General features: G+C 36.6%; 1 protein-coding gene across 4 annotated transcripts in view; it reads left to right on the plus strand.

Annotated features, from left to right (window-relative positions):
- NEDD4 (NEDD4 E3 ubiquitin protein ligase) overlaps positions 1 to 25,607 on the plus strand; it is a 193,645-nt gene that overhangs the window by 64,963 nt on the left and 103,075 nt on the right. For 3 of the 4 annotated variants that reach the window (XM_079910495.1, XM_079910494.1, XM_079910493.1), the window contains one exon: positions 10,655 to 10,708. In XM_079910495.1, coding sequence (XP_079766621.1) covers positions 10,655 to 10,708 — 54 coding nt within the window. Of the gene's footprint in view, positions 1 to 10,654; positions 10,709 to 21,976; positions 23,865 to 25,607 lie in introns of those variants that run through there. The other variant, XM_079910492.1, reaches the window with a different exon arrangement.

Raw genomic sequence — 25,607 nt, forward strand, 5'->3', positions numbered from 1 at the left:
ACGATCCTAGATATATGAGATATATCAATAGATAACATACATTAAATGTCTTAGGACAGGAGTCAGTAAACTTTTTCATAAAGGGCCAGTAAACTTTTTCATAGGTGTCACACAGGCAGGAGACAAAAATTGAGGCTACTGTGTAGGTACTTATATAGCCGTTTAAAAGGTAACCATTTTAAAATGTAAAAAAAATTATTATCTTATGGGCTGTTAAAAAAAAAACAAAAACAAGCAAGTGCCTAGCTGGCTTTGGTCCATAAGCTGTAACCTCTGTTTTAGGACATTAGGGCTTAATTCTTTCTCACTGAATCTGTTCAGAAAATCCTCTTTTTTATTTTCTCTCATATTTTCCTTAGCTTAGCTTTTTGCTCTACATTTTGGGATATTTCTGCAAATTTACCTAAAATTGCTTATATTTGAATTCAACAGTTATTTTTAGTTGCAACATCACTCCTTGCCTCTTTTTATAGTGCCCTATTTTAGCTTTATGGATGCAAGACTTTCCCAAATTTTTCTAAGGATATACCTTACAGTTTTTAAAGGTGTTTCTTAAGTATCTCTTTTCTCTGGGGACAGTTTTTCTGTTTCTACATCTGTGATCTCTGGTGATCATCTATTGCTTCTATATATGAAAAGCCTAAACATTCAACAATTACATGTTACATTTTTAGTTATTTATATTTTATATATTAAAACTGATGGTTGAAGAAGATGCAGTTGCTGCTGTTGAGAGAGCACGTGCTTGGGGAGCAGGTGTGCACAAAAATGCTGAAGGGATCCATGGGATGACAGGCTGAGCTCTAATAGCATTGGCTACAGAGCTCTAAAGCCTCATGATTAAAATGGGGGCAACAGCTCCAAAATCGATAGAGCAAGGAGGATCAGAGAGTGAGATGTGAGATGCTCTGTGGCTTTGTACAGACTGCTCTGGATGTCTATGGGAGGCAAGCCAATCTGAACACTTCCCTGGAGCACTGCAACCTGGAGCTGAGAGAAACCCCTTGCCCTCAGCTGTGGAGTTGTGATGAGCTGTGCGACTGACAGGATCTCGTAGCTCCGGCCGGGTGTCAGGCCTGAGCCACTGAGGTGGGAGAGCCAACTTCAGGACATTGGACCACCAGAGACCTCCTGGTTCCACGTAGTATCAATCAACGAGAGCTCTCCCAGAGATCTCCATCTCAACGCTGAGACCCAGCTCCACTCAACAATGAGCAAGCTCCAGTGCTGGACGCCCCATGCCAAACAACGAGCAAGACAGGAACACAACCCCACACATTAGCAGAGAGGCTGCCTAAAATCATACTAAGTTCACAGACACCCCAAAACACACCACTGGATGCGGCCCTACCCACCAGAAAGACAAGATCCAGCCTCATTCACCAGAACACAGGCACTAGTCCCTCCACCAGGAAGCCTGCACAACACACTGAACCAAACTTACCCACTGAGGGCAGACATGAAAAACAATGGGAACTATAAACCTGCATCCTGTGAAAAGGAGACCCCAAACACAGTAAGTTAAGCAAAATGAGAAGACAGAGAAATACACAGCAGATGAAGGAGCAAGGTAAAAACCCACCAGACCAAACAAATGAAGAGAACGTAGGCAGTTTACCTGAAAAAGAGTTCAGAGTAATAGTAAAGGTGATCCAAAATCTTGGAAAGAGAATGGGGAAACTACAAGAAACTTTTAACAGGGACCTAGAAGAACTAAAGAGCAAACAAACAATGATGAACAACACAATAAATGAAATTAAGAATTCTCTAGAAGGAATCAATAGCAGAATAACTGAGGCAAAATAATGGATAAGTGACCTGGAAGATAAAATAGTGGAAATAACGGCAGCAGAATAGAATAAAGAAAAAAGAATGAAAAGAATTGAAGACAGTCTCAGAGACCTCTGGGACAACATTAAACGCACCAACATTTGAAGTATGGGGTCCCAGAAGAAGAAGAGAAAAAGAAAGGGACTGAGAAAATATTTGAAGAGATTATAGTTGAAAACTTCCCAACTATGGAAAAGGAAATAGTCAATCAAGTACACGAAGCAAAGAGAGTCCCATACAGGATAAATCCAAGGAGAAACATGCCAAGACACATATTAATCAAACTATCAAAAATTAAGTACAAAGAAAAATCATTAAAAGCAGCAAGGGAAAAGCAACAAATAACATACAAGGGAATCCCCATAAGGTTAACAGCTGATCTTTCAGCAGAAACTCTGCAAGCCAGAAGGGACTGGCAGCACATATTTAAAGTGATGAAAGGGAAAAACCTACAACCAAGATTACTCTACCCAGCAAGGGTCTCATTTAGATTCGACAGAGAAATTAAAACCTTTACAGACAAGCAAAAGCTAAGAGAATTCAGCACCATCAAATTAGCTTTACAGCAAATGCTAAAGGAACTTCTCTAGGCAATAAACACAAGAGAAGGGAAAGACCTACAAAAACAAACCCAAAACAATTAAGAAAACAGTAATAACAACATACATATCAATAATTACCTTAAATGTAAATGGATTAAATGCTCCAACCAAAAAACATAGACTGGCTGAATGGATACAAAAACAAGACCCATATATATGCTGTCTACAAGAGACCCACTTCAGACTTAGGGACTGAAAAGTGAGACTGAAAGTGAGGGGATGGAAAAAGATATTCCATGCAAATGGAAATCAAAAGAAGGCTGGAGTAGCAATTCTCATATCAGACAAAATAGACTTTGAAATAGACTTTAAAATAAAGACTATTACAAGAGACAAAGAAGGACACTACATAATGATCAAGGGATCAATCCAAGAAGAAGATACAACAATTGTAAATATTTATGCACCCAACAAAGGAGCACCTCAATACATAAGACAAATGCTAACAACCATAAAAGGGGAAATTGACAGTAACATAATCATAGTATGGGACTTTAACACCCCACTTTCACCAATGTACAGATGATCCAAAATGAAAATAAATAAGGGAACACAAGCTTTAAATGATACATTAAACAAGATGGACTTAATTGATATTTGTAGGACATTCCATCCAAAAACAACAGAATACACTTCCTTCTCAAGTGCTCATGGAACATTCTCCATGATAGATCATATCTTGGGTCACAAATCAAGCCTTGGTAAATTTGAGAAATTTGAAATTGGATCAAGTTTCTTTTCCAACTACAACGCTATAAGACTAGATACCAATTACAGGAAAAAAAACTGTAAAAAATACAAACACATTGGGGGCTAAACAATACACTACTAAATAACCAAGAGATCACTGAAGAAATCAAAGAGGAAATCAAAAAATACCTAGAAACAAATGACAGTGAAAACACAACGACCCAAAACCTATGGGGTGCAGCAAAGGCAGTTCTAAGAGGGAAGATTATAGCAATACAATACAACCTCAAGAAAGAAGAAAAATCTCAAATAAACAACCTAAACTTACACCTAAAGCAATTAGACAAAGAAGAACCAAAATACCCCAAAGTTAGCAGAAGAAAAGAAATCATAAAGATCAGATCAGAAATAAATGAAAAAGAAATGAAGGAAATGATAGCAAAGATCTATAAAACTAAAAGTTGGTTCTTTGAGAAGATAAACGAAATTGATAAACCATTAGCTAGACTCATCAAGAAAAAAAGGGAAAAGACTCAAATCAATAGAATTAGAAATGAAAAGGGAGAAGTAACAACTGACACTGCAGAAATACAAAGGATCATGAGAGATTACTACAAGCAACTGTATGCCAATAAAATGAACAACCTGGAAGAAATGGACAAATTCTTAGAAAAGCACAACCTTCTGAGACTGAACCAGGAAGAAATAGAAAATATACACAGACCAATCACAAGCACTGAAATTGAAACTGTGATTTAAAATTTTCCAACAAACAAAAGCCCAAAACCAGATGGCTTCCCAGGCGAATTCTATCAAACATTTAGAGAAGAGCTAACACCCATCCTACTCAAACTCTTCCAAAATATAGCAGAGGGAGGAACACTCGCAAACTCCTTCTACAAGACCACCATGACCCTGATACCAAAACCAGACAAAGATGTCACAAAAAAACTACAGGCCAATATCACTGATGAACATAGATGCAAAAATCCTCAACAAAATACTAGCAAACAGAATTCAACAGCACATTAAAGGATCATACACCATGATCAAGTGGGATTTACCCCAGGAATGCAAGGATTCTTCAATGTGTGCAAATCAATCAATGTGATACATCATATTAACAAGCTGAAGGATAAAAACCATATTATCATCTCAATAGATGCAGAAAAAGCTTTCAGCAAAATTCACACCATTTATGATAAAAAAAAACCCAGCAGAAAGTAGATACAGAGGGAACTTACCTCAACACAATAAAGGCCATATTTGATAAACACACAGCCAACATCGTTCTCAATGGTGAAAAACTGAATCCATTTCCATTAAGATCAGGAACAAGACAAGGATGCCCACTCTCACCACTATTACTCAACATAGTTCTGGAAGTTTTAGCCACAGCAATCAGAGAAGAAAAAACAAAATAAATGGAATCCAAATCGGAAAAGAAGTAAAACTGTCACTGTTTGCAGATGACATGATACTATACATAGAGAATCCTAAAGATGCCACCAGAAAACTACTAGAGCTAATCAATGAATTTGGTAAAGTAGCAGGATACAAAATTAATGCACAGAAATTTCTTGCATTCCTGTACACTAACAATGAAAAATATGGAAGAGAAATTAAGGAAACACTCCCATTTACCATTGCAACAAAAAGAATAAAACAGCTAGGAATAAACCTACCTAAGGAGACAAAAGACCTGTATGTAGAAAACTATAAGACACAGATGAAATAAATTAAAGGTGATACAAACAGATGGAGATATATACCATGTTCTTGTATTGGAAAAATCAACTTTTTGAAAATGGCTCTACTACCCAAAGCAATGTACAAATTCAGTGCAATCCCTATCAAGCTACCAATGGCATTTTTCACAGAACTGGAACAAAAAAATTCACAATTTGTATGGAAACACAAAAGACCCCGAATAGCTAAAGCAGTCTTGAGACAGAAAAACAGAGCTGGAGGAATCAGGCTCCCTGACTTCAGACTATACTACAAAGCTACAGTAATCAAGACAGTATGGTATTGGCACAAAAACAGAAATATCGATCAATGGAACAGGACAGAAAGCCCAAAGATAAACCCACAGACATATGGTCACCTTATCTTTGATAAAGAAGGCAAGAATATACAGTGGAGAAAAGACAGTCTCTTCAATAAGTGGTGCTGGGAAAACTGGACAGCTATGTGTAAAAGAATGAAATTAGAGTACTCCCTAACACTGTATACAAAAATAAACTCAAAATGGATTAAAGACCTAAATGCAATGCCAGACAGGATAAAACTCTTAGAGGAAAACATAGGCAGAACACTCTGTACATAAATCGCAGCAAGATCCTTTTTGACCCACCTCCTAGAGAAATGGAAATAAAAACAAAAATAAACAGATGGGACCTAATGAAACTTAAAAGCTTTTGCACAGCAAAGGTAGCCATAAACAAGATGAAAAGACAACCCTCATAATAGGAGAAAATATTTGCAAACGAAGCAACTGACAAAGGATTAACCTCCAAAATATACAAGCATCTCATGCAGCTCAATATCAAAAAAACAAACAACCTAATCCAAAAATGGGCAGAAGACCTAAATAGACATTTCTCCAAAGAAGATATACAGATTGCCAACAAATACATGAAAGGATGCCCAACATCACTAATCATTAGAGAAATGCAAATCAAAACTACAATGAGGTATCACCTCACACCATTCAGAATGGCCATCATCAAAAAATGTACAAACAATACATGCTGGAGAGGGTGTGGAGAAAAGGGAACACTCTTGCACTGTTGGTAGGAATGTAAATTGATACAGCCACTAGGGAGAACAGTGTGGAGGTTCCTTAAAAAACTAAAAATAGAACTACCATATGACCCAGTAATCTCACTACTGGGCATATACCCTGAGAAAACCATAATTCAAAAAGAATCATGTACCACTATATTCACTGCAGCACTATTTACAGTAGCCAGGACATGGAAGCAACCATAGTGTCCATCAACAGATGAATGGATAAAGAAGATGTGGCACATATATACAATGGAATATTACTCAGCCATAAAATGAAATTGAGTTATTTGTAGTGAGGTGGATGGACCTAGAGTCTGTCAAACAGAGTGAAGTCAGAAAGAGAAAAATACTGTATGCTAACACATATATATGGAATCTAAAAAAAGAAAAAAATGGTTCTGAAGAACCTAGGGGCAGGACAGGAATAAAGATGCAGACGTAGAGAATGGACTTGAGGACATGGGGAGGGGGAAGGGTAAGCTGGGACGAAGTGAGAGAGTGGCATGGACATATATACACTACCAACTGTTAAATAGATAGCTAGTGGGAAGCAGCCACATAGGACAAGGAGATCAGCTCGGTGCTTTGTGACCACCTAGAGGGGTGGGATAGGGAGGGTGGGAGGGAGACGCAGAGGGAGGGGTATAGGGATACATGTGTACGTATAGCTGACTCACTTTGTTATAAAGCAGAAACTAACACACCATTGTAAAACAATTATACTCCAATAAGATGTTAAAAAAAAAAAAGAGCTGATGGTTGCATTATTGTTGAACCTCTACCTGAAATCAGACACAAAGAGAAACTCTAATAATGTGTGTGTGTCTGTGTGTAAATGTGTTTACTAGAGGTTTAGGTGCTATAGGAATAGTCTCTCATTTGGGCCATTGACCTCTTTGCTTCAACATTCTGTTCTTTTAATAGTTTTCAGTTTCTTCAGAAGCCTCCTTTCATCCCCACTTCATCTCCCTCCTAGGGAGGTATGGAAATTGCTTGCCTGCTGGTGGCCCTTGCACGTGCATATGATCTTTGCTGTGACGCTTTAATACCTTTTACAAACTCCTTTGCTATTATGAAAACAGGATCTCAGGAGGGAGAGGGTTAATATTTGTGTTCAGGCTGCCATTTTGAATTAGAATTCTCACCACATGTTTTAAATTGTATTCTTGCACTTAGGGTGTGCCTTTGATATAACCCCCCTTAAAAAACAAGTAACCAAGTCTTTTATGGTGTTTTTATAATTCAGTAGAGAGCTATTACATATTATTAACTTCATAAATGGAAGAATGTAGTCAGTTTTTTTAATAACTGGAAACGGAGGAGGGGGAGTGACGGGAGGTAAGACTTCAGGGCGGAGTTGACGTTTGAGCTGAGGCTTGAACAAGGGGTAGATTTTGGACGTGTCGAGCTGAGAAGGCGTTGCACGTGGAGAGACCTTAGCATGTACAGAAGTACAGATCAGAAAGCGCAGTAAGCAGTGATTAGACTGTTTCTAGTGTGATTAGAGCATAGGGTGTATGTGTATTTGTGTTGGCAGGCGACAGTTACAGGACACAAGGCTGGAGAGGCAAATTGGACTCAGATCAGGAAGCATCATTCCATGCTCAGGCATTTGAATATTATGCTTTAGGCCACTGGGAACAGCTTTTGAGAAGGGCAGTAAAGACGGCCTAAGCTATCTTTTAGGTAGGTCACTCCAGTTGTAATAGAAAAGGTAGATTTAAAAGGTAAGATAGTTGAGTTAGAGCATCCTGTTAGGAAGCTATTAATTCTAGTCTGAACCAGGACAGCAGAGGCCTATTCAAGTCACATATATCTATTTTCTTAGCAATATTCATTGAACATCTACATTGTCTGCCAGGTATTTTGTTAGACATTGAGACTTTTTATTTTTTCCCTCAAACTATTTTTCATGTTCTTGTCTCCCTCCCTAGTCTCACTGGGACCATCACAGGCAAAGCTCTCATCACTTCATACCTGAGTTACTAGAGCCACAGTCTCTGTGGACTCCAGGGTCTCTCTCTAGTCCAATTTATTTTATGTATCACTGACAAAATAATATTTACATATGATCTACATCGTATCAGTTTTTCATTTAAAAGCTTAATTTTCTTCCATACCAATCAAGTCTTCATTCCTTTTCTGGATATCAGTGCCCTCAGTCTGGCTCTACACTGACTAACCAAATTTTTCTTACCACTTTCTAACACAAAAATGTTCTTATCAGTTGATCTCCTTACAGCATGCTCATTCTGCCCCCATGCCTTTCCTCCTGCGATCTCCTTGCTGTGAATATTATCTATATTTTCTTATTCAAATTCTTCCCATCTTTCAAGTCTTAGCTCAAGCGTCATCTCCTCCCCAAAATGTCCTCTATATCCTCCTAGAAGAGATTATTGTCTTAACACTGTTTCTTCTATCCCCGTGGCATATATAGCCCTTAATTGGGGCTTCTGTCCTCATAGTTGCCCCATGGTTACAATATGACTGTAGGGGTGCCAGCTGTCCTAACCAAGTTCCACACAGGAAAAAGAAGTACAAAGGGCAAAAGCGACATCTCTCCCAGCTGAGTCAGCCCCATTTAAAGAGCTCTCCCAGGAACTTCCCTGGTGGCGCAGTGGTTAAGAATCTGCCTGCCAGTGCAGGGGACACGGGTTTGAGCCGTGGTCCGGGAAGATCCCACATGCCGCACAACAGCGAAGCCTGTGCACCACAATGTCTGAGCCTGTGCTCTAGAGCCCGCGAGCCACAACTACTGAGACCATGTGCCACAACTACTGAAGCCCACGCACCTAGAGCCCATGCTCTGCAACAAGAGAAGTCACCGCAATGAGAAGCCCGCGCACCGCAACGAAGAGTAGCCCCTGCTTGCTGCAACTAGAGAAAGCCTGCGTGCAGCAATAAAGCCATAACGCAGGCGATAATAAATAAACAAACAAACAAATAAATATTTTTTTAAAAAAGAAAAGCATACTCAATCTTTAAATAAAGAAAGAAATAAAGAGCTCTTCCAGAAGTCCCACCCAGTGACCGCTGGTAGGTTGGCCTTTTTGGTCGCCCCCGGGTGCAAGGGAACTTTCTTTTTTTTTTTTTTTTTTTTTTTTTTTTATAGCGGTGCGCGGGCCTCTCACTGTTGTGGCCTCTCCCGTTGCGGAGCACAGGCTCCGGACGCACAGGCTCAGCGGCCATGGCGCACGGGCCCAGCCACTCAGCGGCATGTGGGATCCTCCCGGACCGGGGCACGAACCCATGTCCCCTGCATCGGCAGGCGGACTCTCAACCACTGCGCCACCAGGGAAGCCCAAGGGAACCTTTTTTAGAGAGTCTTATTGAGAGTCTCAGTGTTGAACAAGTCCAGAGGGCACTGTTCATATGGAAAACAATACATAAAATAGAATGGAGTGTTCCATATTTTGATCTCGGTGATGATGACACAGTAAACATGTATGAAAAATCATCAAGCTGTATATTTAAGGTTAGTTAACTTTATACTTTACTGAATTTATGTTATACTTCAATTAAAAAAAATTAATGCCCCTATCCCCAAGAGTTGTGCAGTGTGGTGACCCTGGGCACTTGTTGCAGGTAAAATTAGGATTATGTTCTCAGAAGAACATAAGGGAGAGTGGACATTGGGTTAGGTATCTCTATATCATTGTCACACATATAGGACTTTTTTCTGAAGGCTGTCGATACTTTTGACATGTAAACCAAAGTTTTAAAATATCTCAGTGTTTAATGTAATATATTTATCATAGAGAAAATATCAACTTAAATGTGAGAATGTTTCATACATCATCTTAACCTCTGGTATAACAAATTATTAAAGATTTTCTTTGTGTTTGATATTTAGTAGATATTAACTTGATATTGAAACATTTCAGCAAAGATAAAAGCATTAGCTTTGAAAAATAAATTACTGCATGTTAATTTTACTCGTGCTATAAGATATAAACAGTAAGTGAAAACTCAGTGTATACTTTTTGACTGCTTATGTACTTTACATAGTATAAACAAGATTGGTTTTATCAAGTCAGTACTAAAAGGATTCAGAACACTAGTCTCCATAAAATCAGCATCCACTTTGGGTATTTCTAACCTGATAAATAAAAAGTGAGTACATAAAATTGATAATAAGTTAAAATCTAATCTGTATTTTTAAGTGCTTGTAAATATGTAATTTTTTGAAATTTTATCTCACTTTCAGGAATTTCTTGGAGGTCTAGTGGTTAGGACTCCAGGCTCTCACTGTGGAGGGTGTGGGTTCTATCCCTGGTCGGGGAACTAAAATCCCATAAACTGTGTGGCTAAAAAAAAAAAGAAATTTTATCTTACTTTCTTTTATTCTATTTTAGAAAAAATGGAAAAATAAGCAACCAAATCCACTTTGTCATTATGGAAAAATTACTAGAAAATGGGTGACTTGTGACTGGTCTGAGCTTTGTATATATTAAGTATCTTGTGAAATTTAAAATATATTGTAAGTAACAGGAATTAGGAAATGGTAACATTTTCAAACATTTATTTCTCAGTGTTTGTGGGTTGATGTTCACTTTTTCTAAATTAAAAGTATAGTTGATTTACAATGTTGTGTTAGTTTTTGGTATACAGCAAAGTACACACACACACACACACATATAATTTTTCAGATTCTTTTCCATTATAGGTTATTACAAGATATTGAATATAGTTCCGATGTTCACTTGTTTTTAAAGAAAGGTTGTTTTTTTCTTACTTAGGTTCACCCTCAGCAGCACCGGCTTCTTTTTGAAGTGTTTGATGAAAATCGATTGGTGAGTTCTATTGTACGAGTGTAAAATGTGAAGCAAGGGTGTATTTCAGTAGAGCAGCAAGGAAAAGTGGGCTGGGGATCTGTGAGGTGAGGGATGCTTTGGGGATGGTTATGGAGACTCTGGGCAAAATGGTGGACAGATAGAATTTTTTTTTTCCCTCTTTCCTGGTGCTACTCTCTACCCTTCTATTCTCCCAGGCACCTCTTGGGATTGTCAGTTCTCAGCAGATTCACGGTCTTCCTCAAGGCCTGACATGGCAGGAGATGCAGGAAAGTCAGCCTCTTTGTCTGGCCTTCCCTCACACTCATCCTTGTACCCTGGTCGGTAGTCCCAGGCTCAGGAGCCTTCCCCTCCTCACTCCAGTGGATTTCTTGGGGTTACCTGTATCCAGTTATGACATCCCATCCTCTCCCTTATCCCCACTATTCTACAAAGGAAAGCTATCCTCTCTACACCGATGAAGTAAAGTCCTCTGAAGGATTGCCAGTCCTTAGAGGGACAAAAAGCAAATATAACCTGATTTTATTTTTATAAAAGGATAGTTCTGATTCCTGATTTCCTAAAGACTGTCTTGAAATCCTATCCTTTTCCTAATTTGTCTCTTTGGAACTTTATTTCAAACCTTCTTTTTAGCATCTTACGTTTACATTTTACACCGGTAAGATTTGAATATGAAGGTGTAAGAACAGTGTTATATATTCAGAGCTTATCAGTTACCAAACAGAAGCACCAAAAAAGAAATTAAACAGTTTTATTCATTTTGTAGCTAACATGGAAACTGGATTTTTTAAAGAATCTATTTTTAGTGTTGGACTATACAACACTTTGTTTTTTTCTGTCAAGAAGTGATAACTATACTAGTAACTGAAGATATTGCAGCTGAAATCATTAGTTAGTATCATAACAGGCAAAGGTACTTTTTTGCAGCCAAGGGAGACTTCAGCACTAACTGGCAATGTAATTTTGTAAGGCTGAATGACAGATGTTGATGATTTGCTTATCAGATTTGGTTAGTCACAGAGCTTTTTGTTTTCTGTTTGTATTTTTGCCTTTTTTTTTTCTTTTAATAGAATAGGGAATGTCTTCTGTTTTTTTCCCTCTGTTGCTACAGATCTGTTTTCCTTCTAGATAGGACCAGGTGAAATTTAGTATTGGTGTTTTTTTAATCATGAAATAGACATACAAAAAATATGTTTAATGTAAATCTTTATTTTAAATAATAAGATGAATATCTGTACACTTCTTACTCAACTTAAGAACTAGAATATTACCAAAATCTTCAAAACCCCCCATACTCCTCCCCAATAGCATCTCCTTTTCTTCCCCTGCAAGTAGTAGCCACTGTCCTGAATATTGTGTTTATCTTTCTTATTTAAAAATTTTTATCATGTATGTATGTATCCCTAAAAGCATAGTAGTTTCCTTTTTCATATTTTTGATTTTATTAGAGTAGTAGCACTCTGAATACTTTCCTCTGTGACATGCTTTTTGCTTAATGTTATATTTGTAAGGTCGATCTGTAATAAGACATTTTACAGATGCATAGTTTTCCCTTCATCTGCAAATGCTGTAATACCATAATTTATGTATTTATCCTCCTTAATAGATATTAGTGTGGTTTCCAGGTTTTTGCTATAACCAATTGATAAACATTCTTGCTATGTTTCCTGATATACGTGTATGAGTGTATCTCTAAGGTTCATATTTTGGGGTTGAATTGCTGGGTCTTGTGTTATTTTTCCTGTTGTTAGTGACACTGATATGAATTTCTTCCTGATTCTTGGGTACATAACTGGTGAACTATTTTATTTGAGTTATTTGCATATTGTCCACAAGGAGGACATGTTTATGCTTTCCACCCTGCTTATAGTTATCTGGCCTTTTTTGCTGATAATCTTATTATGGTGCGACTCTTCATTGCCAAAACTGATATCTATCATGCTCTGATTGGTGCGTTAACACTCCTTGACCATTTGCCACGTATAGAGTACTATACAGGGTGTCACGATAGGTCGAAAGAAAAAAAGCATTGCTTCTGATATTAACAATGGAATATTTCTAAAAACAAAAAAAAAATAATGCACGTAACAGGATATTATAGATCCCCATACCAAGGAGTCAGAAGTCCTTATAGTCTGGCTTGTGATTTGGTACATTAGCTTGTAACCCTAGACAGATTATTTAATCCTTCTGAAAATATTTTCTCATGTTTAAAAATTGGAATAACAGTATTTGCCTTACCTATCTGATAAATATATTATGAAAATAAAATGAGATAGTAGTTATCAAAGCACTCAGAAAATTTTTCATCATTAATACAGAGTGTTATTTAACGTTCATGGAATCATGCGTTTGTGGCTCTCTGATATCACATTTTGTGTGTTAACTACAGTATGCCATTTCAGGCATCTACTGTGTTAGATACTCTGCTATGCATTAGAAATGTAGTTTTTCTTAAAAAGCTCACTTTACTAGCAAAAGGGAACAAGAAGTAATTAGAACAGGGTGGTGCTCATCATTCTAATGCTCTGATTTGTTGTAGTCCTAGCAGGGAATTGAAGTGTACAGATCACCTGAGACGTCATAGAAACTATAGCCATTGAAGGAATAACAGGCTTGATTGTGCAGCAGTAAATTGGCCTATGCACTGTAAATGCCATTTTATCATTCTCCTGTAGCATTCACAACTAAATTAGAAGTGCATCCTTTTCCTAGCAGATTCTCTTTGGAAATGTACAGCGAAGAGCACAGGTACACTTTTAAGGAAAAAGAATTTCTAGTCATCTGGAAAATATTTGCAATATAAATGATATTTTTTCAGCCAGTTTTAAGAAGCTGGGGATTAAAACAGTCATAGTTTGGTTATGGTTGTGGTGATGTTGATGGTGATGGGACATTTGAGAGTGATGTGCCTTTAAATGAATTCTACCCACCAGTGCAAAAGTTAGTGCTTCTGTGTCACTACCTAAGAGCTATCTCTGCACGCATACAGCCTCTGAAGCTTTAGGAGACGCCTATATTCCATATTCCAGGCAGAGATGCTGTGCTTCTCAAGTTCAGTGGTTGTATTAGTCAGGGTTTTCCAGAGAAACAAAACCAATAGGACACACACACACACACACACACACACACACACACACAGAGAATGAGACAGTGAGAGATAATGAGGTGGGGGGGATTGATTTACTTTAAGGAATTGCTTTACATGATAGTGGAAGCTGGCAAGTCTGAAATCTGTGAGGTGGTGCTGGCAGGTTGCAGGTTCAGGTAAGAGTTAATGCATCTGAAATCTGCAGTGCTGGGCAGCAAGCTGGAAACTAAGGCAGGTTTCTGTGTTATAGTCTTGAGGCAGCATTGCTGCTTCCAGAAACCTGTCTTTGCTCTTAAGGCCTTTAACTGATTGAATGAGAGCCACCACATTATGGACGGCATTCTGCTTTACTCAAAATCTACAGATTTAAATACTAATCACATCTAAAAAATAGCTTCATAGCAAACATCTAGTTCAGTGTTTGACCCATCAGCTGGGCAAAATATCTTAGCCAAGTCAACACATGCAATTAACCATCACAGTGGATATTAGCCTTCAAAGTTCTAGTCAACAATTAGTATTATCCAGAGCCTGTCCATAGCATGTAGGTAATCACATTATTTTCTGTGAAGATAATCAATAACCAAATATCTCAGAATGTGAGGCCCTGAGCTTCAGTCTAATCCTAGGATATTATGTGTTTCATTCTAGAATGTGAAATTCTATAGGATTTACATAGACTCCTTCCAGGTGAGGCCTGCCACTACTCTCCAGCTCTTCTCCCCTTGAAGTTAGGGTTGATGCTACTCTCTTGGCATCTGTTTGGCTGAAGGGCTACATTCTACCCCAGGTTCTCCAGGTTGTACACATAACTGCTCTAATACTGGTGCAGATCCTCTGCAGTCCCAGACCAGAGCCAGTAATGCAAACTGTTCAGCCTTCCGAGAATTTAAACTCAGACTAGAGGGCTAGGAAGTGCAATTGATTTTCTTACTTTTCCTTGGCTGAAACCCTCTTTGCAAATGTTTCAAGCAACCTTCCTTCCTGTCCAGCTGGAGTACTTTTTGATATTTCTTTAGAAGTAGTAGCTGGATCCGTCAAACCTCCTCCCTGGTGTTATTTAGTGCTTGCATTGTGCCCAGCATGAGCTCAAGAGGATCAGAAGAAATGTTTAGTTGCGGTCCTCACACTCTGGAAGCTTACAATCTAGTTAGGGGACATGAAACTGATGCTTATAGTGAAGCTTACCAAAGAGAAAACATTTATCTGGTTCATTTTATATTAAAAACCAAAGGAGGAGAGGAAAGACACAGAAGCAAGAAGAACTACAATCCTGAAGCCTGTGGAACAAAAACCACATTCACAGAAAGATAGACAAGATTAAAAGGCAGAGGGCTATGTACCAGAAGAAGAAACAAGATAAAACCCCAGAAAAACAACTAAATGAAGTGGAGATAGGCAACCGTACAGAAAAAGAATTCAGAATAATGATAGTGAAGATGATCCAGGACCTCGGAAAAAGAATGGAGGCGAAGATCGAGAAGATGCAAGAAATGTTTAACAAAGACCTAGAAGAATTAAAGAAAAAACAAACAGAGATGAACAATACAATAACTGAAATGAAAAATACACTAGAAGGAATCAATAGCAGAGTAACTGAGGCAGAAGAACGGATAAGTGACCTGGAAGGCAGAATGGTGGAATTCACTGCTGCAAAACAGAATAAAGAAAAAAGAATGAAAAGAAATGAAGACAGCCTAAGAGACCTCTGGGACAACATTAAATGCAACAAGATTCGCATTATAGGGGTCCCAGAAGGAGAAGAGAGAGAGAAAGAACCAGAGAAAATATTTGCAGAGATTATAGTCGAAAACTTCCCTAACATGGGAAAGGAAATAGCCACCTAAGTCCAGGAAGCGCAGCGAGTCCCATACAGCATAAACCCAAGGAGAAACACACCGAGACACATAGTAATCAAATTGGCAAAAATTAAAGACACAGAAAAATTACTGAAAGCAGCAAGGGAAAAATGACAAATAACATACAAGGGAACTCCCATAGGGTTAACAGCTGATTTCTCAGCAGAAACTCTACAAGCCAGAAGGGAGTGGCATGATATACTTAAAGTGATGAAAGGGAAGAACCTACAACCAAGATTACTCTACCCAGCAAGGATCTCATTCAGATTCGATGGAGAAATCAAAAGCTTTACAGAAAAGCAAAAGCTAAGAGAATTCAGCACCACAAAACCAGCTCTACAACAAATGCTAAAGGAACTTCTCAAAGCGGGAAACACAAGAGAAGAAAAGAACCTACAAAAACAAACCCAAAACAATTAAGAAAATAGTCATAGGAATATACCTATTGATAATTACCTTAAACATGAATGGATTAAATGCTCCAACCAAAAGACATAGGCTTACTGAATGGATGCAAAAACAAGACACATCTATACGCTGTCTACAAGAGACCCACTTCAGACCTAGGGACACATACAGATTGAGAGTGACGGGATGGAAAAAGATATTCCATGCAAATGGAAATCAAAAGAAAGCTGGAGGAGCAATACTCATCTCAGAGAAGATAGACCTGAAAATAAAGAATGTTACAAGAGACAAGGAAGGACACTACATAATGATCAAGAGATCAATCCAAGAAGAAGATATAACAATTATAAATATATATGCACCCAACATAGGAGCACCTCAATACATAAGGCAACTGCTAACAGCTGTAAAAGAGGAAATCAACAGTAACACAATAATAGTGGGGGACTTTAACACCTCACTTACACCAATGGACAGATCATCCAAAATGAAAATAAATAAGGAAACAGAAGCTTTAAATGACACAATAGACCAGATAGATTTCATTGATATTTATAGGACATTCCATCCAAAAACAGCAGATTACACTTTCTTCTCAAGTGCGCATGGAACATTCTCCAGGATAGATCACATCTTGGTCACAAATAAAGCCTCAGTAAATTTAAGAAAATTGATATCATATCAAGCATCTTTTCTGACCACAACGCTAGGAGATTAGAAATGAATTGCAGGTGAAAAAATGTAAAAAAAACAAACACATGGGGCCTAAACACTACGTTACTAAGTAACCAAGGGATCACTGAAGAAATCAAAGAGGAAATCAAAAAATACCTAGAGACAAATGACAATGAAAACACAACAATCCAAAACCTATGGGATGCAGCAAAAGCAGTTCTAAAAGGGAAGTTTATAGCTGTACAAGCCTACCTCAAGGAACAAGAAAAATCTCAAATAAACAATCTAACCTTACACCTAAAGGAACTAGAGAAAGAAGAACAAACAAAACCCAAAGTTAGCAGAAGGAAAGAAATCATAAAGATCAGAGCACAAAAAAATGAAATAGAAACAAAGAAAACAATAGCAAAGATCAATAAAACTAAAAGCTGGTTCTTTGAGAAGATAAACAAAATTGATAAACCATTAGCAAGACTCATCAAAAAAAGAGGGAGAGGACTCAAATCAATAAAATTAGAAGTGAAAAAGAAGTTACAACAGACACTGCAGAAATACAAAGCATCCTAAGAGACTATTACCAGCAATTCTATGCCAATAAAATGGACAACCTGGAAGAAATGGACAAATTCTCAAAAAGGTATAACCTTCCAAGAATGAACCAGGAAGAAATAGAAAATATGAACAGACCAATCACAAGTTACAAAATTGAAACCGTGATTAAAAATCTTCCAACAAACAAAAGTCCAGGACCAGATGGCTTCACAGGTAAATTCTATCAAACATTTAGAGAAGAGCTAACACCCATCCTTCTCAAACTCTTCCAAAATATTTTGGAGGAAGGAACACTCCCAAACTCATTCTATGAGGTCACCAACACGCTGATACCAAAACGAGACAAAGATACTACAAAAAAAGAAAATTACAGACCAATATCACTGATGAATATAGATACAAAAATGCTCAGCAAAATACTAGCAAACAGAATCCAAGAACACATTAAAAGGATCATATACCATGATCAAGTGGAATTTATCCCAGGGATGCAAGGATTCTTCAATATACACAAATCAATGTGATATACCAAATTAACAAATTGAAGAAATAAAACCATATGATCATCTCAATAGATGCAGAAAAAACTTTTGACAAAATTCAACACTGATTTATGGTAAAAACTCTCCAGAAAGTGGGCATAGAGGGAACCTACCTCAACATCATAAAGGCCATATACAAAACCCACAGCAAACATCATTCTCAATGGTGAAAACCTGAAAGCATTTCCTCTAAGATCAGGAACAAGACAAGGATGTCCACTCTCTCCGCTATTATTCAACATAGTTTTGAAAGTCCTAACCACAGCAATCAGAGAAGAAAAAGAAATAAAAGGAAACAAATTGGGAAAGAAGAAGTAAAACTGTCACTGTTTGCAGATGACACGATACTATACATAGAGAATCCTAAAGATGTCACCAGAAAACTACTACAGGTAATCAATGAATTTGGTAAAGTAGCAGGATACAAAATAAATGCACAGAAATCTCTTGCATTCCTATACACTGATGATTAAAAATCTGAAAGAGAAATTAAGGAAACACTCCCATTTACCATTGCAACAAAAAGAATGAAATACCTAGGAATAAACCTTCCTAGGGAGACAAAATACCTGTATGCAGAAAACTATAAGACTCTGATGAAAGAAATTAAAGATGATACCAACAAATGGAGAGATATACCATGTTCTTGGATTGGAAGAATCAATATTGTGAAAATGACTGTACTACCCAAAGCAATCTACAGATTCAATGCAATCCCTATCAAATTACCAATGACATTTCTTATTGAACGAGCACAAAAAATCTTAAAATTTGTATGGAGACACAAAAGACCCCAAATAGCCAAAGCAGTCTTGAGGGAAATAAACCAAGCTGGAGGAATCAGACTCCTGGACTTCAGACTATACTACAGAGTTACAGTAATCAAGACAATATGGTACTGGCACAAAACCGGAAATAGATCAATGGAACAAGATAAAAAGCCCAGAGGTAAACCCACGCACCTATGGTCAACTAATCTATGACAGAGGAGGCAAGGATATACAATGTAGAAAAGACAGTCTCTTCAACAAGTGGTGCTGGGAAAACTGGACAGCTACATGTAAAAGAATGAAATTAGAACACTCCCTAACACCATACATAAAAATAAACTCAAAATGGATTAGAGACCTAAATGTAAGACTGGACACCATAAAACTCTTAGAGGAAAACATAGGCAGAACACTCTATGACATAAATCACAGCGAGATCTTTTTTGATCCACCTCCTAGAGTAATGGAAATAAAAAGAAAAATTAACAAATGGGACCTAATGAAACTTAAAAGCTTTTGCACAGCAAAGGAAACCATTAACAAGACAAAAAGACAACCCTTAGAATGGGAGAAAATATTTGCAAATGAATCAACGGACAGAGGATTAATCTCCAAAATATATAAACAGTTCATGCAGCTCAATATTAAAAAAACAAACAACCCAATCCCAAAATGGGCAGAAGACATAAATAGACATTTCTCCAAAGAAGACATACAGATGGCCAAGAAGCACATGAACAGCTGCTCAACATCACTAGTCATTAGAGAAATGCAAATCAAAACTTCAATGAGGTATCACCTCACACCAGTTAGAATGGGCATCATCAGAAAATTTACAAACAACAAATGCTGGAGGGGGTGTGGAGAAAAGGGAACCCTCTTGCACTGTTGATGGGAATTAAACTGATACAGTCACTATGGAGAACAGTATGGAGGTTCCTTAAAAAATTAAAAATAGAATTACCATATGATCTAGCAATCCCATTACTGGGCATATACCCAGAGAAAACCACAATTCAAAAAGACACATGCACCCCAATGTTCATTGCAGCACTATTTACAATAGCCAGGTCATGGAAGCAACCTAAATGCCCATATACAGACGAATGGATAAAGAAGATATGGTACATATATACAATGGAATATTACTCAGCCTTAAAAGGGAACAAAATTGGGTCTTTTGTAGCGACGTGGATGGATCTAGAGACTGTCATACAGAGTGAAGTAAATCAGAAAGAGAAAAACAAATATCGTGTATTAACACATATGTGGAACCTATAAAAAGGGTACAGATGAACCGGTTTGCAGGGCAGAAATTGAGACACAGATGTAGAGGACAAACGTATGGATATCAGGGGGGGGAAGCAGTGGGGGTGGGGTGGGGGTGTGATGAATTGGGCGATTGGGATTGACATGTATACACTGATGTGTATAAAATTGATGACTAATAAGAACCTGCTGTATAAAAAAATAAATAAAATTTAAAAATTTAAAAAAACAACCAAAGTATATTTGCTTATTAACTGGAGGTTTTAGGCCACAGACATGAGCAGTTTAATCTCATTGATCAGCTTATTAGAAGTGATCCATTTTTTGAGTCATTAGATTCCTAACTTAATTAAAGAAGGAAAGCTGCTATAGTTATTTGAAGGTATAGTGAAAAGATTAGGACTCTTGCTTCTTAAAGAAACAAGATTATAAGGGAATATGTACTAAAGTCTATAAAATCATAGTGTAGATTATACAAAACCAAAATAGCATAATAATTTTATTACTAAGTTTATAATTGTACCCATTCTAAAACAGTATTATCTCATTCTAGTCAGAAATAGAATTTAGTAAATTCCATATTTCTATTTTGTCCTCTTAATTGATTAAAAACACTGTTTAGAAAATTGTGATTGAGAACAGATCTATCTTAAGTTTTCTTTTTTAAACAAACTGCAAGTAGATGTTTTCCATATTTGCTTTTACTTAGAAAAAAACACTTAGAAAAATACAACTTGGGTGTAGTACCATGTGGTGTAAACAACTGAACTATTTTACTTTTTACTTTCCTATGAATGAGCCAGTATATATTTATTACTGGAGTTCCAGCTGTAAAATTCAGGTAAGGGGTTTAAATATACCCTAGAGTATTATTTAAAAATAAATTTGTTTCTTTCAAATAGAATACCAACCTTGGTCTATGACATTTAGGGGAGAAATTAAAATATTAAACTTCTGTTACCTAGTAAACTGAAAATAAAGTAAAAGTTAAATAAATACACAGCAGAAAAATACATACACAAAATCACAACGTCTAAAAGGACAAACAGTCTCCTGTTCTCTCCTGCAGGAGCTTTATCAGCAGTGGGTAAGTAATTCCACCTCTAGGGCAGTCCTAGTACTCAAAAATGTAAACAAGTATGTACTTTGTTTATATCAAGAAATATGCAGCATGGTTTATACTTCTTCACAGATATCGAACAACTAAATGAATTGTTTCAGTGCACCAGTAGGGGACAGCAAAGAGCCCTTAGAGTTTTTCAGAACAGAATTGGCATTGAGATATGTTTATTTGATGTGTTAAATCCTTTTTAGGCTTCTTTACCTACCACAACACTCTCTAAAGTGAATGAATTGCAGAGACAGTGGAATAAAATATCTTGTGTGCTCAAACTATATCGGGGGATAGTTTTTCTGTCTAATCTGCATATATTTTTAATGGAATGTTTGCTTAGGCTATTTCTTGGCAGAGTTTTAATAGTCAGAATATAAATGGCATCATTTAAAGACTGTACTGCTTGGCTGGAAAAGCCTTAAAATTACAGGAGAAAATGCTTGGTGACAGCTTCTCTCAAACTTTTTTTTCCTCAGACGTATGCTCAAGTTTTGCAGTAGTATTGCTAGGCTAATTTTGTATTTCGATCCTTCAGCTTTCACTATTTATAAGTACGTAGTGTTTTGGAAGCTAAAATATTTATCTATTTGATTTAATGCTAAAGTTTTAATTCACCTCAAAGTTTTGGTATTTCCAAATTTATACATGTTTGAATTTACTCATTTTAAAAATATTAACAGTCTATATTCCTTTCTATGTTTACTAAATTGACTAAATTGACTAGATTTCTATGTTTACTAAATTGACTGTTTGGAAATTCAATCCTTGATTTGATACTCAATTACATGGAGTTTCATTCCTACCAACTTCCTGTAATACTATCCCTATGGGTAAAAATATTAGTGGTCAAACTCTGCTGGAGAAAGCATAGGCACCGTGATTCACATAGTTAAATGTTCATTTAGTAGAGCTGGAGTGAAAAAATACTGTTTCAACTTGAAATGCTAGAAGATTGTTGTTCTTGTGTTACTCATTCATGCAAATTGGAGAAGGTATAATTGAAACAAGGTTGGCAGTGTTTGAGGCAGTGTGCTGCAGCTGAGCTCAGCTTAAAGGTCGCTGGAAATCAAGTGCTTTGTAAGTGAAGGCATTTTGACTACAGACGATTCAAGACATTTTGTAAACGTCAGTCTCGGGAATGGGCCGTCTTTTTCTTTCTGTGATATCTGGTCTCTAAGGTTTTACTTAGGATAAAGACTACGACTTCTGAGCTCTTTTAGGCACCACAAATGATTTTTTCTTTCGATGCAGTGCAGCTGCTTCTAGCCTGTCTACCGACAGAGATCTTTGTTATGACTTTCAGCCCTTAACATGTTTGGAAATGAGAACAAATGGCACAAAGCTTACGATTGCACTTTGCAGCCAGAAGAAGCAATACTTATCCTGTGTCAGAAACCTCTGGAGATGATTCGGATAGCAGTGTTCACATGTGCTTCACGAGACCAACACGGACTTCAACGTCTAACACGGTTCAAATGAAGCTGACTCCCAGGCAGACTACACTACCTCCGTTAATAAAGGAAAACGTTAAGTCTCAGGAAGGATCATCTGTTCCTTCACCTGAAAATGTTAATAAAAAGAGCAGCTGTCTGCAGATTTCACTACAGCCAACAAGGTACAGTGGATGTCTTCAGTCTGGCAATGTCTTAGCTGATGATGATGATGCTTCATTTACTTGTGTCTTGAAGGATGGCAGTGCTGTGGTTGATAATGAACTGAATGCTGTGGATGATGGTAACCTCTTGAGCAGTCCTGCCATTTGCAGTGGTAACCTTAGTCACTTCTCAGCCAGTGAGAATGGGTCTTATAGCAGCAACGGTAGTGATTATGGGTCATGGACAAGTATCACCAGTGGAGGTTCATACACCAACAGTATCATCAGTGATAGCAGTGGTTATACTTTTCCACCAACTGATGATACCTTTTTTGGTGGAAATTCATCTTCTGACAGCATCTCCAATAGAAGTTTGCCAAACAGGAATACTACTCCATGTGAAATTTTTTCGAGAAGTAGAAGTACAGTTCCCTTTGTCCAGCATGACCTGGATCGTGGACTAGAGATTATGAAATTGCCTGTGAGCAGGAACTTGAAAATTCCACTAAAACGTTGTTCATCCTTAGTCATTTTTCCTAGGAGTCCTTCAGATACCCCACCAACTTCTCTAACAAGTACAGGTACTCCTCCAAGCAAAGGATCCTATCAGACCTCACACCAGTTTATTATTTCTCCTAGTGAAATTGCCCACAATGAAGATGGCAGTAGTGCTAAGGGATTTCTTTCAACAGCTGTCAATGGACTTCGGTTATCTAAAACAATCTGTACTCCCAGAGAAGTAAGAGACATACGACCTCTTCACAGCTCATTACAAAAGAAAATTGTTATTGCAAATAATAGTCCAAATCAGACTGTCTGTGAAAAGTCATCTGAAGGATATTCTTGCGTTTCAGTGCATTTCACCCAACAAAAAGCAACTGCATTAGATTGTGAAACAGCAAATGGTGATTGTAGACCAGAGATGTCAGAAATTAAGCTTAATTCTGATTCAGAGTATATTAAGCTTATGCACAGGACATCTGCATGTTTACCATCTTCCCAAAATGTAGATTATCAAATAAATATCAATGGACAGTTGGAAAGACCACATTTACAGATAAACAAAAACCATGCTCTTTTACAAAGAAGTATTTCATTGGGAGGAACTTATCCAAATGTTTCCTGTTTATCCAGCCTTAAGCACAGTTGTTCTAAGGGGGGACCATCTCAATTACTCATAAAGTTTGCATCTAGAAATGAAGGTAAAGTTGATAATTTAACAAGAGACAGCAACAGAGATTTCACAAATGAACTATCTAATTCTTTACAGCATTCTTGTAAGGTAAGTCTCCTTTGGTCTTGGTAAATGTTATTTTATACTAGACTGGCTCTATGAAATATTTGGTTAAAATTTATTATAACTCGGCAGCTTTATATATTTTCTTGGTCCTTAGCTAGCAAGCACTGTGTAGTCATGAACTTTATATTTGTAAATCTGAAAAAATGCCCAGTAGTTTTTCACTCTATTTGTTATTTTATCAATGTAGAAAATATGTATTTAAAAAAACTTTCCAAAGTGATTTAAGCCATAAAACATTTCTGTCACATAAAAACAAGCTAAAATAATAATTTATTTGATAACATTTTGCCTTCATATGTTTTCCCTCAAGTGGCTTGGTATTTTAATGTCTAACTCCGTATTTTATTCCTACTTTCAAAAATGCTCATTTTGTATTCTCTCCTCCTTAAGCATTGTGAAAAAAAGGAAAATATAGAAAGCCACTCAAAGTATTAAACAGTAAAAAGTCTACATAAAAATGTGAAAATCTTCTTATAAGTGAACATAGAGAAAATGTTTCTTTAAAATACATATATTTATTTGATCATCGATAAAAACTGTTATGCTGAATGTTTAAAGCAGAGGAAAAATAAATGTTATCTGCATTTGTATATACCCTTAACCACAGGAATTTTGTTTCCACCCTATTTTTCTTTAGCTACCAGTTAAGTGTGCCTTCTAAAATGTAACTCACTCAACAATATTGAATTCTAAATTTTGTATTTTTAAATTTGGTTTCAATTGCTAGGTATTTTCCATAATTCTCTAATTACCCAATTAATTTGTTATTTTGGTAATTTTGCTTTATTATATTAGTAATTTAACTCTAGTGAATCTTAACCAAAACAGTTTTTTAATGTAATTTGGCCTTTCCAAAGTATTTTAAGTGTTTTGAACTTCAATAGATTTTTTAAATTTCTGTATTTGGAAGATCTTGCCAGATTTCTGCAAATGAAAAAAATGTTTCTGACTAAACCAATTTTAGATGACAGTACATAATAGTTTGGGGGAAAAAAAACTTATCTGTTTATCTGTGTTTGTATAACAAAATCAATATTAAAGATTCTTTTAACACTTCTGGGCAAATAAAATATTAAGTAATTGCTAGTTTGTTTTCTCTCTTTTGAAGTCTGATAAATATAATTCTTGTTATCCAATGCCCAGATGTTAATATAAGCAGCTACTTTACTGAGGATGAATAAAGATCACATTTCAAATTCTGATGTATGTTTTAGAATTATTAATTCCATTGACAAAACTTTTAAAACACCAGCTGTTAGGAGATTATAATCCATTCAGTTGTCTTGTCTTCTAAAAAAAAGCAATTAAGTGATACTATGAAGAAATACATTAATAGTTCGCTAATTGTACGACATGTACCTTGTAAATTTATTTTACATTTAATGAAATAATTAACCTGAAAGGAAAAATTAACCTAGAAATATTTCTAGAAATATCCTTTAAATAGTTGATTTTGTGGTAATATTATAGTTTGTTGTTGTTGATGCTTTTGAAAAAATGGTATTTTTAATGTTTTTTTAAAAAGTGTGACTGCCTTTTGCGTGGCTAAAAGATACACTTTTATTGGCTTTATTTAAAATTAGGTAAGCTAACTTCAATATTTTTTTGTGACAGCCAAATGCCTAGCTTTCTGCAGATTCTATTTTTTTTGATAGATTATTGGATTATAAAATAGTTCGGAAGTGTGCCATTTTCTGGAGAGCTTTAAATTGTTCCTCCTTTTAA

Source organism: Stenella coeruleoalba, assembly GCF_951394435.1.
Source record: "Stenella coeruleoalba genome assembly, chromosome: 2".
Classification (NCBI taxonomy): Eukaryota; Metazoa; Chordata; class Mammalia; order Artiodactyla; family Delphinidae; genus Stenella; species Stenella coeruleoalba.